This window comes from Oncorhynchus tshawytscha, linkage group LG33, assembly GCF_018296145.1.
Source record: "Oncorhynchus tshawytscha isolate Ot180627B linkage group LG33, Otsh_v2.0, whole genome shotgun sequence".
Taxonomy (NCBI): domain Eukaryota; kingdom Metazoa; phylum Chordata; class Actinopteri; order Salmoniformes; family Salmonidae; genus Oncorhynchus; species Oncorhynchus tshawytscha.
The window spans coordinates 4,039,969-4,053,401 of NC_056461.1; the positions used below are offsets into that span (position 1 = coordinate 4,039,969).

The 13,433-nt window shown below is 48.8% G+C and overlaps 1 protein-coding gene across 2 annotated transcripts in view; it reads left to right on the plus strand.

Moving 5' to 3' along the window:
• The window catches only part of LOC112230545 (endothelin-converting enzyme 2-like), a 70,596-nt gene that overhangs the window by 17,921 nt on the left and 39,242 nt on the right, over positions 1-13,433 (plus strand). For both annotated transcript variants that reach the window (XM_024396815.2, XM_024396818.2), the window contains exon 5: positions 12,259-12,405. In XM_024396815.2, the coding sequence (XP_024252583.1) occupies positions 12,259-12,405 (147 nt within the window). The remainder of the gene's footprint in view (positions 1-12,258; positions 12,406-13,433) is intronic.

Sequence of the window (13,433 nt, forward strand, 5' to 3'; positions counted from 1 at the left end):
ATGAGTATTCCCAGTGTAACAGTATAGCGTCCGTCCCTCTCCTCACTCCTACCTGGGCTCGAACCAGGAACACAATGACAACAGCCACCCTCGAAGCAGCGTTACCCGTCGCTCCACAAAAGCCGTGGCCCTTGCAGAGCAAGGGGAACAACCACTCCAAGTCTCAGAGCGAGTGACGTTTGAAACGCTATTAGCGCGCACCCCGCTAACTAGCTAGCCATTTCACAACGGTTACACCAGCCTAATCTCGGGAGTTGATAGGCTTGAAGTCATAAACAGCGCAATGCTTGAAGCATTGCACGAAAGTGCTGTTTGAATGAATGCTTACGAGCCTTCTGGTGCCTACCATCGCTCAGTCAGACTGCTCTATCAAATCTTAGACTTAATTATAACATAATAACACACAGAAATACGAGCCCTTGGGTCATTAATATGGTCGAATCCGGAAACTATCATCTTGAAAACAAAACATTTATTCTTTCAGTGAAATACGGAACCGTTCCGTGTTTTATCTAACAGGTGGCATCCATCAGTCTAAATATTCCTGTTACATTGCACAACCTTCAATGTCATAATAACTGGCAAATTAGTTCACAACGAGCCAGGCGGCCCAAACTGTTGCATATACCCTGACTCTGGTTGCAATGAACGCAAGAGAAGTGACACAATTTCACCTGGCTAATATTGCCTGCTAACCTGGATTTCATTTAGCTAAATATGCAGGTTTAAAAATATATACTTCTGTGTATTGATTTTAAGAAATTGGTGTTTATGGTTAGGTACAGTCGTGCAACGATTGTGCTTTTTTCGCAAATGCGCTTTTGTTAAATCATCCCGTTTGGCGAAGTTGGCTGTCTTTGTTAGGAAGAAATAGTCTTCACACAGTTCGCAACGAGCCAGGCGGCCCAAACTGCTGCATATACCCTGACTCTGTTGCAAGAGAAGTGACACAATTTTCCTAGTTAAAAGAAATTCATGTTAGCAGGCAATATTAACTAAATATGCAGGTTTAAAAATATTTACTTGTGTATTGATTTTAAGAAAGGCATTGATGTTTATGGTTAGGTACACGTTGGAGCAACGACAGTCCTTTTTTGCGAATGCGCCCCGCATCAATTATATGCAACGCAGGACACGCTAGATAAACTAGTAATATCATCAACCATGTGTAGTTAACTAGTGATTATGATTGTTTTTTACAAGATAAGTTTAATGCTAGCTAGCAACTTACCGTGGCTTCTTACTGCATTCGCGTAACAGGCAGGCTCTTCATGGAGTGCAATGTAAGGCAGGTGGTTAGAGCGTTGGACTAGTTAATCGTAAGGTTGCAAGATTGAATCCCAGAGCTGACAAGGTAAAAATCTGTCGTTCTGCCCCTGAACAAGGCAGTTAACCCACCGTTCCTAGGCCGTCATTGTAAATAAGAATGTGTTCTTAACTGACTTGCCTAGTTAAATAAAGGTGTACATTTTTTAAATTTTTTTTAATGATTTCCGATTGTTATGAAAACTTGAAATCGGCCCTAATTATTCGGCCATTCCGATTAACCGGTCGACCTCTAGTTTGAATGATGAAGTTCGCATTTTTTTTAAATAAAAGGTGAATTTGAGGAATACATTTGAAGACCTTTCTTCCCCATCAGTACAAAACAGATGCTTTTCCGACAATGCTGTTTAGATGCGTTTGTTGCATCATGCGTGATCGTACGCTGCAGGAACCACTCTTCAATGATCACAAATATGTGATCATACGCATCAAAGGGTTAAACACATTGCTTATATTTACAACAGGAGTATAGCCTACACACAAATTAACCACGAGAACGCTTCCTCCATTTTCTAAGTGCATAGACGACATGTCATTTTCCCCACTGCCCCTGTTTTGATAGTAGTCCATTCTAAATCCAAACAAATGTCACACATATATTATTTAGTATATGTAAAGACCAGATTAAATCAAGAATAGACTGATAGGTGACAATATTAACCTATTACTTGGGAATTATATATTATCACCTGTGGATGATGCCCAGCATAAGAAACAATGTATTTTTGGGGGGGTGATGTTTTTATATCATAGTTTCGCACCTCATGTAGCCTAGCCCATGGACCTATATGTTCTGATAAGGATTGTATCAAATCAAAGTTTGTTTGTCACGTGCACCGAATACAACACGAATACAGTGAAATGCTTAGGCTCTAACCAATAGTGCAAAAAAGGTATTAGGTGAACAATGGGTAAGTAAATAAATAAAACAACAGTAAAAAGACAGGCTTTATACAGTAGTGACTATGCATATATGATGAACAGAGAGTAGCAGTAGCGTAAAAGAGGGGTTGGCGGGTGGTGGGTGGGTCACAATGCAATATAGCCCGGTTAGCCAATGTGCGGGAGCACTGGTTGGTCGGCCCAATTGAGGCAGTATGTACATAGTGTATAGTTAAAATAACTATGCAATAATGATGAACAGAGAGTAGCAGCAGCGTATCACAACTATAACAACTAAAGTGGCCAAATAACTGCTTAAAATGAATCACCTTAATCCACTTTACAAGGGGTGTAGAGCCTAACTGGCATACATAAGCAGGGTGTAGAGCCTAATCCACTTTACAAGGGGTGTACAGCCTAACTGGCCTACATAAGCAGGGTGTAGAGCCTAACTGGCCTACATAAGCAGGGTGTAGAGCCTAACTGGCCTACATAAGCAGGGTGTAGAGCCTAACTGGCCTACATAAGCAGGGTGTAGAGCCTAACTGGCATACATAAGCAGGGTGTAGAGCCTAACTGGCATACATAAGCAGGGTGTAGAGCCTAACTGGCCTACATAAGCAGGGTGTAGAGCCTAACTGGCCAGGGTGTAGAGCCTAACTGGCCTACATAAGCAGGGTGTAGAGCCTAACTGGCATACATAAGCAGGGTGTAGAGCCTAACTGGCCATACATAACAGGGTGTAGAGCCTAACTGGCCTACATAAGCAGGGTGTAGAGCCTAACTGGCCTACATAAGCAGGGTGTAGAGCCTAACTGGAACACATAAGCAGGGTGTAGAGCCTAACTGGCCTACATAAGCAGGGTGTAGAGCCTAACTGGCCTACATAAGCAGTGTGTGAGTTTCAAGTTTGGGGAAGATAATTTTCACTATAAAAATGCACCTTTTATAATAAGAGCATTACGTGCATGAATGTATTTGCGGTCCCTTTTGATGATGGTGTTGTCCTGCTAATGGAACAGTTGTGCTTGTAGCCTACTACCATGTGCGCATTGCTGCGCTTATAATGTGAAGTGCTAGCCTAATAGTTTATCAACATTTAAACATTTTGATCTGTTGTGTCAAGGTTTTTTGATATTAGTGGTTGTATTAATTTGGGATCAATTGCATCCCACAACTGTCCCAGACTATGGTTGGAATATTTATTTCTCACACAGAATAGGTTCACTTTTGCACTATGGGGGATAGTAGATTGGCATGGGCTAGTGCTTTTGCTGTTTGTTAGGCCTACTTATCATGTTGGCTGACGAAAAGTAAATGTGGACAGTTCTTTCAATATGCACCTTGGAATTGGATAAGGACGCGCGCAGTTGTGTCCCCGACGTGTCTGTCTTCACTTGTAGCCTGTGAGAGAGCCATGTGAGTTAGGTGATTGAGTGCAGTGAGAAGGCCACAAATTCTTTTAGGATGCCTACTAACTACTAAAGTTACATTAATAACTCTAAATTAAGCATATAGAACTACCTATTTCTTTGTTAACCGCTCAATACAGAATAACTGCATGTGTGCAATCCCTCAAACTGTTTGGAGAAAATATCCTTTCTATTTTATTCAAATGTATTCTTCATACTATAAAATGCTACGGAATTCTAAGCAAATCTTGTCTGCTAAATGAACTAGTGTAGCCCACAGCCATTTAAAATAGCCAGATTGGGACCGAACAGACTACATTTTCTTCATATCATGCTTCTTTTGACCTGTCTAAAATAATGGAATTTTTGTGAAGGCGTAGGCTATAGTACATGGATTTATTAGGCTGTAGATGTTCCAAAGGTCTGCATCAGTGACTTGTAGGTGGGTGGAAGCCAGGAGATGCTACATGTGTTTGTTAATTAACGGTCAATTACCGTGAGGCCGACAGTTACTTACTTGACAATCACCGGCTGACTAAATTTTGTTACCACCACAGCCCTTGGCAAGATTAACGTACCATCTTTGTAAATTTAAATATTCTACCCAACTACACTGCTATAATTGCATTCTACTAAGATGCTTCTCAGAATAATGTGTAGGCTTATTTCTCATATTACTCGCCCAGGGTCTTCGCTAAGGCAAGATGAACTTGCCGTCTTGGTAAATGAAAATCTACACTCTGCCGTAATCATGCCACTGAGATAGCTTCTAATATTGGACTGCACCCCAACATTGTAAAATCCAAATAAGGAGGATGAAGTTGGGCACAAGACATGGGAACATGATAGCTTTGAAGTTATATTTAGAACATTGTGAATACAAGTCATATCAGAGATGATGCCTGCTTATTCATGTAACACACTAAAACAGTGTTATACTAGCATACATAGCATAGCATATGAATGGGATTATGCTGTTGCTACAGTAATTACTACTGGTAGAACTAATGACTGAGGGACTAGGACTACCTATGTAAAATGCATGAAAAATGAGTAAAAAATGGATAAAATGCAAGACCTAAAACTATTGATGCAGATAATTAAGTACTTTGAACCTTTTGGCTTTCCGTAATGCAGTACCATTAGCTACATAATGTTGCTGCACTGAAGGAACACCAAGCCACAGAGACCGAAGTACTATCGAATTGCAGTGATCAGCACAATATCCTTGCTCTTGTCATCAAGAAACATTGACACTTTGTATCGACGCAGTCAAAGAACACGACGAAACCTGCAGCTGCCAAACGTTGCATATGATGCATTTTACAGTACATGACACTTCAACGTTCTATGGCAGCCACCTTAGCTCCCCATTAACATTACATGGGGAATATTTAAACAGTGCTATCTAACCGAATGTCTAGAATTAGAACAATATTCAAAAAGTTACACTAAATATATGGCTCTGGTTACAGGTACTAATAGTTACTGGCTACCTGGTTTATTGGTGAAAGGAGTAGATTGTGCAGCTTATCCTTGATCATTCAATTCCATTGCAGAAGAGTGAGGAGGAGAGTGAGGAGGAGAGTGAGGAGGAGAGGAGGAGGAGAGTGAGGAGGAGGAGAGGAGAGGAGGAGAGGAGGAGGAGAGGAGGAGGAGGAGGAGAGGAGGAGGAGGAGGGAGAGGAGGAGGAGGAGGAGAGGAGGGAGGAGGAGGAGGAGGAGGAGGAGGAGGAGAGGAGGAGGGAGAGGAGGGAGGAGGAGGAGAGGAGGAGGAGAGGAGGAGGGAGGAGGAGGAGGAGGAGGAGGAGGAGGAGGAGGAGGAGAGTGAGGAGGAGGAGGAGAGTGAGGGAGGAGGAGGAGGAGAGGAGGAGGAGGAGGGAGGAGGAGGAGGAGAGGAGGAGGAGAGGAGGAGGAGGAGGAGGAGGAGGAGGAGGAGGAGGAGGAGGAGAGAGGAGGAGGAGGAGAGGAGGAGGAGGAGGAGGAGAGGAGGAGGAGGAGGAGAGTGAGGAGGGAGGAGGAGGAGGAGGAGAGGAGGAGGAGGAGGAGGAGGAGGAGGAGGAGGAGGAGGAGGAGGAGGAGGAGGAGGAGGAGGAGGAGGAGGTGAGGAGGAGGAGGAGAGGAGGAGAGTGAGGAGGAGGAGAGTGAGGAGGAGGAGAGGAGGAGGAGGAGAGGAGGAGGAGGAGGAGAGGAGGAGGAGGAGGAGGAGGAGGAGGAGGAGGAGGAGGAGGAGGAGGAGGAGGAGGAGGAGGGAGGAGGAGGAGAGTGAGGAGGAGGAGAGAGAGGAGAGGAGGAGGAGGAGGAGGAGGGAGGAGGAGGAGGAGAGGAGGAGGAGGAGGAGAGGAGGAGGAGGAGGAGGGAGGAGGAGGAGGAGGGAGGAGAGGAGGAGGAGGAGGAGGAGAGGAGGAGGAGGAGAGGAGGAGGAGGAGGAGAGGAGGAGGAGGAGGAGGAGGAGGAGGAGGAGGAGAGGAGGAGGAGAGGAGGAGGAGGAGGAGGAGGAGGAGGAGGAGGGAGGAGGAGGAGGAGGAGAGGAGGAGGAGGGAGAGGAGGAGGAGAGTGAGGAGGAGGAGGAGGAGAGGAGGAGGAGGAGGAGGAGGAGGAGAGGAGGAGGAGGAGGAGGAGAGGAGGAGGAGGAGGAGGAGAGGAGGAGGAGGAGGAGGAGAGGAGGAGGAGGAGGAGGAGGAGAGGAGGAGGAGGAGGAGGAGGAGAGTGAGGGGAGGAGGAGGAGGAGAGGAGGAGGAGGAGAGGAGGAGGAGGAGAGGAGGAGGAGGAGAGGAGGAGGAGGAGGAGGAGGAGGAGGAGGAGGAGGAGGAGAGGGAGGAGGAGGAGGAGGAGGAGGAGAGGGAGGAGGAGGAGGAGGGAGGGAGGGAGGAGAGGAGGGAGGAGAGGAGGAGGGGAGGAGGAGGAGGAGAGGAGGAGAGGAGGAGGAGGAGGGAGGAGGAGGGAGGAGAGGAGGAGGAGGAGGAGAGGGAGGAGAGGAGGAGGAGGAGGAGAGGGAGGAGAGGAGAGGAGGGAGGAGAGGAGGAGGAGAGGAGGAGGAGGGAGGAGAGGAGGAGGAGGAGGGAGGGAGGAGGAGGAGGAGAGGGAGGAGGAGGAGGAGGAGGAGGAGAGGGAGGAGGAGGAGGAGGAGGAGGAGGAGGAGAGGAGGAGAGTGAGGAGGGAGGAGGAGAGGAGGAGGAGGAGGAGGAGAGGAGGAGGAGGAGGAGGAGGGAGGAGAGGAGGGAGAGGAGGAGGAGAGTGAGGAGAGGAGGAGGAGAGTGAGGAGGAGGAGGAGAAGGAGAGTGAGGAGGAGGAGAGTGAGGAGGAGAGTGAGGAGGAGGAGGAGGAGAGGAGGAGGAGGAGAGTGAGGAGGAGAGAGAGGAGGAGGAAGAGAGGGAGGAGAGTGAGGAGGAGGAGAGGGAGGAGAGTGCTTCACGGAAACATGGCTAACTGGAGAGACGCAATCCGAAGCGGTGCAGCCAGCGGGTTTCTCCACGCATCGCGCCGACAGAAACAAACATCTTTCTGGTAAGAAGAGGGGCGGGGGCGTATGTCTTATGGCCAACGTGACATGGTGTGATGAAAGAAACATACAGGAACTCAAATCCTTCTGTTCACCTGATTTAGAATTCCTCACAATCAAATGTAGACCGCATTATCTACCAAGAGAATTCTCTTCGATTATAATCACAGCCGTATATATCCCCCCCAAGCAGACACATCGATGGCTCTGAACGAACTTTATTTAACTCTCTGCAAACTGGAAACGATTTATCCGGAGGCTGCATTCATTGTAGCTGGGGATTTTAACAAGGCTAATCTGAAAACAAGACTCCCTAAATTTTATCAGCATATCGATTGCGCAACCAGGGGTGGAAAGACCCTGGATCATTGTTACTCTAACTTCCGCGACGCATATAAGGCCCTGCCCCGCCCCCTTCGGAAAAGCTGACCACGACTCCATTTTGTTGATCCCTGCCTACAGACAGAAACTAAAACAAGAAGCTCCCACGCTGAGGTCTGTCCAACGCTGGTCCGACCAAGCTGACTCCACACTCCAAGACTGCTTCCATCACGTGGACTGGGAGATGTTTCGTATTGCGTCAGACAACAACATTGACGAATACGCTGATACGGTGTGCGAGTTCATTAGAACGTGCGTTGAAGATGTCGTTCCCATAGCAACGATTAAAACATTCCCTAACCAGAAACCGTGGATTGATGGCAGCATTCGTGTGAAACTGAAGGCACGAACCACTGCTTTTAATCAGGGCAAGGTGTCTGGTAACATGGCTGAATACAAACAGTGCAGCTATTCCCTCCGCAAGGCTATCAAACAAGCTAAGCGCCAGTACAGAGACAAAGTAGAATCTCAATTCAACGGCTCAGACACAAGAGGTATGTGGCAGGGTCTACAGTCAATCACGGACTACAGGAAGAAACCCAGCCCAGTCACGGACCAGGATGTCTTGCTCCCAGGCAGACTAAATAACTTTTTGCCCGCTTTGAGGACAATACAGTGCCACTGACACGGCCTGCAATGGAAACATGCGGTCTCTCCTTCACTGCAGCCGAAGTGAGTAAGACATTTAAACGTGTTAACCCTCGCAAGGCTGCAGGCCCAGACGGCATCCCCAGCCGTGCCCTCAGAGCATGCGCAGACCAGCTGGCCGGTGTGTTTACGGACATATTCAATCAATCCCTATACCAGTCTGCTGTTCCCACATGCTTCAAGAGGGCCACCATTGTTCCTGTTCCCAAGAAAGCTAAGGTAACTGAGCTAAACGACTACCGCCCCATAGCACTCACATCCGTCATCATGAAGTGCTTTGAGAGACTAGTCAAGGACCATATCACCTCCACCCTACCTGACACCCTTGACCCACTCCAATTTGCTTACCGCCCAAATAGGTCCACAGACGATGCAATCTCAACCACACTGCACACTGCCCTAACCCATCTGGACAAGAGGAATACCTATGTGAGAATGCTGTTCATCGACTACAGCTCGGCATTCAACACCATAGTACCCTCCAAGCTCGTCATCAAGCTCGAGACCCTGGGTCTCGACCCCGCCCTGTGCAACTGGGTACTGGACTTCCTGACGGGCCGCCCCCAGGTGGTGAGGGTAGGCAACAACATCTCCTCCCCGCTGATCCTCAACACTGGGGCCCCACAAGGGTGCGTTCTGAGCCCTCTCCTGTACTCCCTGTTCACCCACGACTGCGTGGCCATGCACGCTCCAACTCAATCATCAAGTTTGCGGACGACACAACAGTGGTAGGCTTGATTACCAACAACGACGAGACGGCCTACAGGGAGGAGGTGAGGGCCCTCGGAGTGTGGTGTCAGGAAAATAACCTCACACTCAACGTCAACAAAACTAAGGAGATGATTGTGGACTTCAGGAAACAGCAGAGGGAACACCCCCATCCACATCGATGGAACAGTAGTGGAGAGGGTAGCAAGTTTTAAGTTCCTCGGCATACACATCACAGACAAACTGAATTGGTCCACTCACACAGACAGCATCGTGAGGAAGGCGCAGCAGCGCCTCTTCAACCTCAGGAGGCTGAAGAAATTCGGCTTGTCACCAAAAGCACTCACAAACTTCTACAGATGCACAATCGAGAGCATCCTGGCGGGCTGTATCACCGCCTGGTATGGCAACTGCACCGCCTCAACCGTAAGGCTCTCCAGAGGGTAGTGAGGTCTGCACAACGCATCACCGGGGCAAACTACCTGCCCTCCAGGACACCTACACCACCCGATGCTACAGGAAGGCCATAAAGATCATCAAGGACATCAACCACCCGAGCCACTGCCTGTTCACCCCGCTGCCATCCAGAAGGCGAGGTCAGTACAGGTGCATCAAAGCTGGGACCGAGAGACTGAAAAACAGCTTCTATCTCAAGGCCATCAGACTGTTAAACAGCCACCACTAACATTGAGTGGCTACTGCCAACACACTGTCAATGACACTGACTCTACTCCAGCCACTTTAATCATGGGAAATGATGTAAATATATCACTAGCCACTTTAAACAATGCTACCTTATATAATGTTACTTACCCTACATTGTTCATCTCATATGCATACGTTGATACTGTACTCTATATCATCGACTGCATCCTTATGTAATACATGTATCACTAGCCACTTTAACTATGCCACTTGGTTTACATACTTATCTCATATGTATATACTGTACTCGATATCATCTACTGTATCTTGCCTATGCTGCTCTGTACCATCACTCATTCATATATCCTTATGTACATATTCTTTATCCCCTTACACTGTGTATGACAGTAGTTTTTTTTGGAATTGTTAGTTAGATTACTTGCTCGTTATTACTGCATTGTCGGAACTAGAAGCACAAGCATTTCGCTACACTCGCATTAACATCTGCTAACCATGTGTATGTGACAAATAAAATTTGATTTGATTTGAGAGGGAGGAGAGGGAGGAGAGGGAGGAGAGTGAGGAGAGGAGGAGAGTGAGGAGAGTGAGGAGAGGGAGGAGGAGTGAGGAGGAGAGTGAGGAGGAGGAGAGGGAGGAGGAGGAGGAGAGGGAGGAGGAGAGGGAGGAGGAGGAGGAGGAGGAGGAGAGGGAGGAGGAGGAGGGAGGAGAGGGAGGAGGAGGAGAGGGAGGAGAGGGAGGGAGGAGGAGGGAGGAGAGGGGAGGAGGAGGAGGAGGAGAGAGGAGGAGGAGGAGGAGAGGGAGGAGAGTGAGGAGGAGGAGGAGGAGAGAGGAGGGAGGAGGAGGAGAGGAGGAGGAGGGAGGAGGAGGAGGGAGGAGAGGAGGAGAGTGAGGAGGAGGAGAGAGGAGGAGGAGAGTGAGGAGAGTGAGGAGGAGGAGGAGAGTGAGGAGGAGGAGGAGGAGAGAGGAGGAGGAGGAGAGAGGAGGAGGAGAGTGAGGAGAGGAGGAGGAGGAGGAGGAGGAGAGTGAGGAGGAGGAGGAGGAGTGAGGAGGAGAGGAGGAGGAGGAGGAGAGTGAGGAGGAGGAGGAGAGGAGGAGGAGGAGGAGGAGGAGGAGGAGGAGGAGGAGGAGGAGGAGGAGAGGAGAGGAGGGAGGAGGAGGAGGAGGAGGAGGAGGAGGAGGAGGAGGAGGAGAGAGAGGAGGAGGAGGAGAGTGAGAGGAGGGAGGAGGAGGAGGAGGAGAGTGAGGAGGAGGAGAGGAGGAGGGAGGAGAGGAGGAGGAGGAGGAGAGGAGGAGGAGAGGAGGAGGAGAGTGAGGAGGAGAGGAGGAGGAGGAGGGAGGAGGAGGAGAGTGAGGAGGAGGAGAGGAGGAGGAGGAGAGGAGGAGGAGAGGAGGAGGAGGAGAGGAGGAGGAGGAGAGGAGGAGGAGGAGGTGAGGGGAGAGGAGGAGAGGAGGAGGAGGAGGAGAGTGAGGAGGGAGGAGAGTGAGGAGGAGAGAGGAGGGAGAGGAGGGAGGGAGGAGAGAGGAGGAGAGTGAGGGAGGGGAGGAGGTGAGGAGGAGAGAGAGGAGGGAGGAGGAGAGGAGGAGGAGGGAGGAGAGGAGGAGGAGGAGGAGGAGGAGGAGAGGAGGAGGAGGAGAGGTGAGGAGGAGGAGGAGGAGGAGGAGGAGGAGGAGAGGAGGAGGAGGAGAGAGGAGGGAGGGAGGAGGAGGAGGAGAGGAGGAGGAGGAGGAGAGGAGGAGGAGAGGAGGAGGAGGAGGAGAGGAGGAGGAGGAGGAGGAGGAGGAGAGTGAGGAGGAGGAGGAGGAGGAGAGAGGAGGAGGAGGAGGGAGAGGAGGAGGAGGAGGAGGAGGAGGAGGGAGGAGGAGGAGAGGAGGAGAGGAGGAGGAGGAGGAGGAGGAGGAGGAGGAGGAGGAGGAGGAGGGAGTGAGGAGGAGGAGGAGGAGGTGAGGAGGAGGGAGGAGAGGAGGAGGAGGAGGAGGAGGAGAGAGGAGGAGGAGGAGAGTAAGGAGGGGGAGGAGGAGAGGAGGAGGAGGAGGAGGAGGAGGAGGAGGAGGAGGAGGAGAGGGAGGAGGAGAGTGGATGGTCCTCTCTTGTCGTAGCTAGCTGTGCTCTGTAGCGATTAGCGAAGCTACCATGACCCTGGCTTTTTTGTTTTGTTTACTCATGAAGTGTGGGCTGTGCACACAGAGGAAGGTGGAGATGTGCATGCCCGATTTAATCAATATTTGTAAGTAGCCATATGTTGTTTGGAGGGTGGAACTAAACGAGCATTTCCACACTGGACAGGAATAGTGGCGGCAATTCTGTAGGAGTCCTTTGTTGTGCGATTAATGGAAGCCATTAATCGGAAGACAATGCTCTGACTATACTGTAGAGAAATCAATGCTCCGAGGAGAATTTGTCCCTAGGTACAGCTCAGTGGAGGCTGGTGGGAGGGAGCTATAGGAGGACAGGATCATTGTAATTGTAATTGTAATAGCTGGAATGGAATAAATGGAACGGAGTCAAACAATGTTCCCATATGTTTGATGTATTTTGATCCCGTTCCATTTATTCTAGTCCAGCCATTACAAAGAGCCCATCCTCCTATAGCTCCTCCCACCAGCCTCCACTGGTACAGATCTAGGAATCAGTTCCCCTCGCCTTAGTGGGGGAAAATGCAAAACTGACCAAAGGTAATACATTTATCTGTGCCTCTGAACTTGTTGTCCCTCTGTTTGGTCTGTGTGTGTTCAGACAGGGGGCTGGAGCATCACTGGGCCCTGGGAGAAGGACAACTTCATGGAGGTGCTGAAGACCGTGTCGGGCCCCTACCGCGCCCAGCCCTTCTTCACAGTCAGAGTCCGTGTGGACCCCAAGAATTCAAATAGCAACGTCATCCAGGTCAGTTGCTCTGGCTTTGGGTCTATTTTAAATGAAAAGACATGGGCTAGCACACACACACACACACAAACGCATGCATGCATAAGGCTGTTACAATGACTGTATTACTGCCACACTGGCAGTCACAAGTCATAACTATAGTCAAATTCCATGTGACCAATTAGGCTTCTCCAAGCTCTGATGCTGCTGGTGGTCATTAGTAGCTTACCAAACTTGCTAACTGCCTGGTACTCAGCATTCTATTGTAGCTCTAATCAGTCTGACATCAATGAAAATCTAATCAATCACTTCATGACCTCATGTTACGCTACATTTCTATAGGCTATTGACTTGCCTGAGAAAACAGAGTGATGGCCTTTTAAAAGGAGGATCCCATCAGCCTTCTATAGACTAGGCCTACTACATTTATTTCTCATCTTTCCTAATATTAAGCACATTGTTTATAGTGTAGCCTACCTGGCTGGCATGAAAATGAACCATGGGGAAAGCATCCTCCATTTGTATTTTCCCCCTCTCCCTGTTTCGAGACAGGTGCATTCTAAATCAAAACAAATTTCAGACATATATATTATTTAGTATATGTAAAGACCAGATTAAATCAACAATAGTCTGATGGGTGACAATATTAGCCCATCTCCTATTTTATTTAACCTTTATTTAACGAGGCAAATCAGTTAAGAACAAATTCTTATTTTCAATGACGGCCTAGGAACAGTGGGTTAACCTTGTTAACCTTGTTGTTAACCAGTGGGTTAGCCTTGTTCAGGGGCAGAACGACCTTGTCAGCTTGGGGATTTGAACATGCAACCTTTCGGTTACTAGCCCAACGTTCTAACCACTAGGCTACCCCGCCACCCCTATGAATATATTATCTCTTGTGAATGATGTCCAGCTTTAAGGCAAGAAAATGCCTTTTTTTTAAAAACCTTTTCAGATCATAGTCGCACACCTCATGGAGCCTAGCCAATAGGCCTATGTTTTTATATGGTTTGTATCACAACTGAAGTGGCCAAATAACTTCTTAAAAT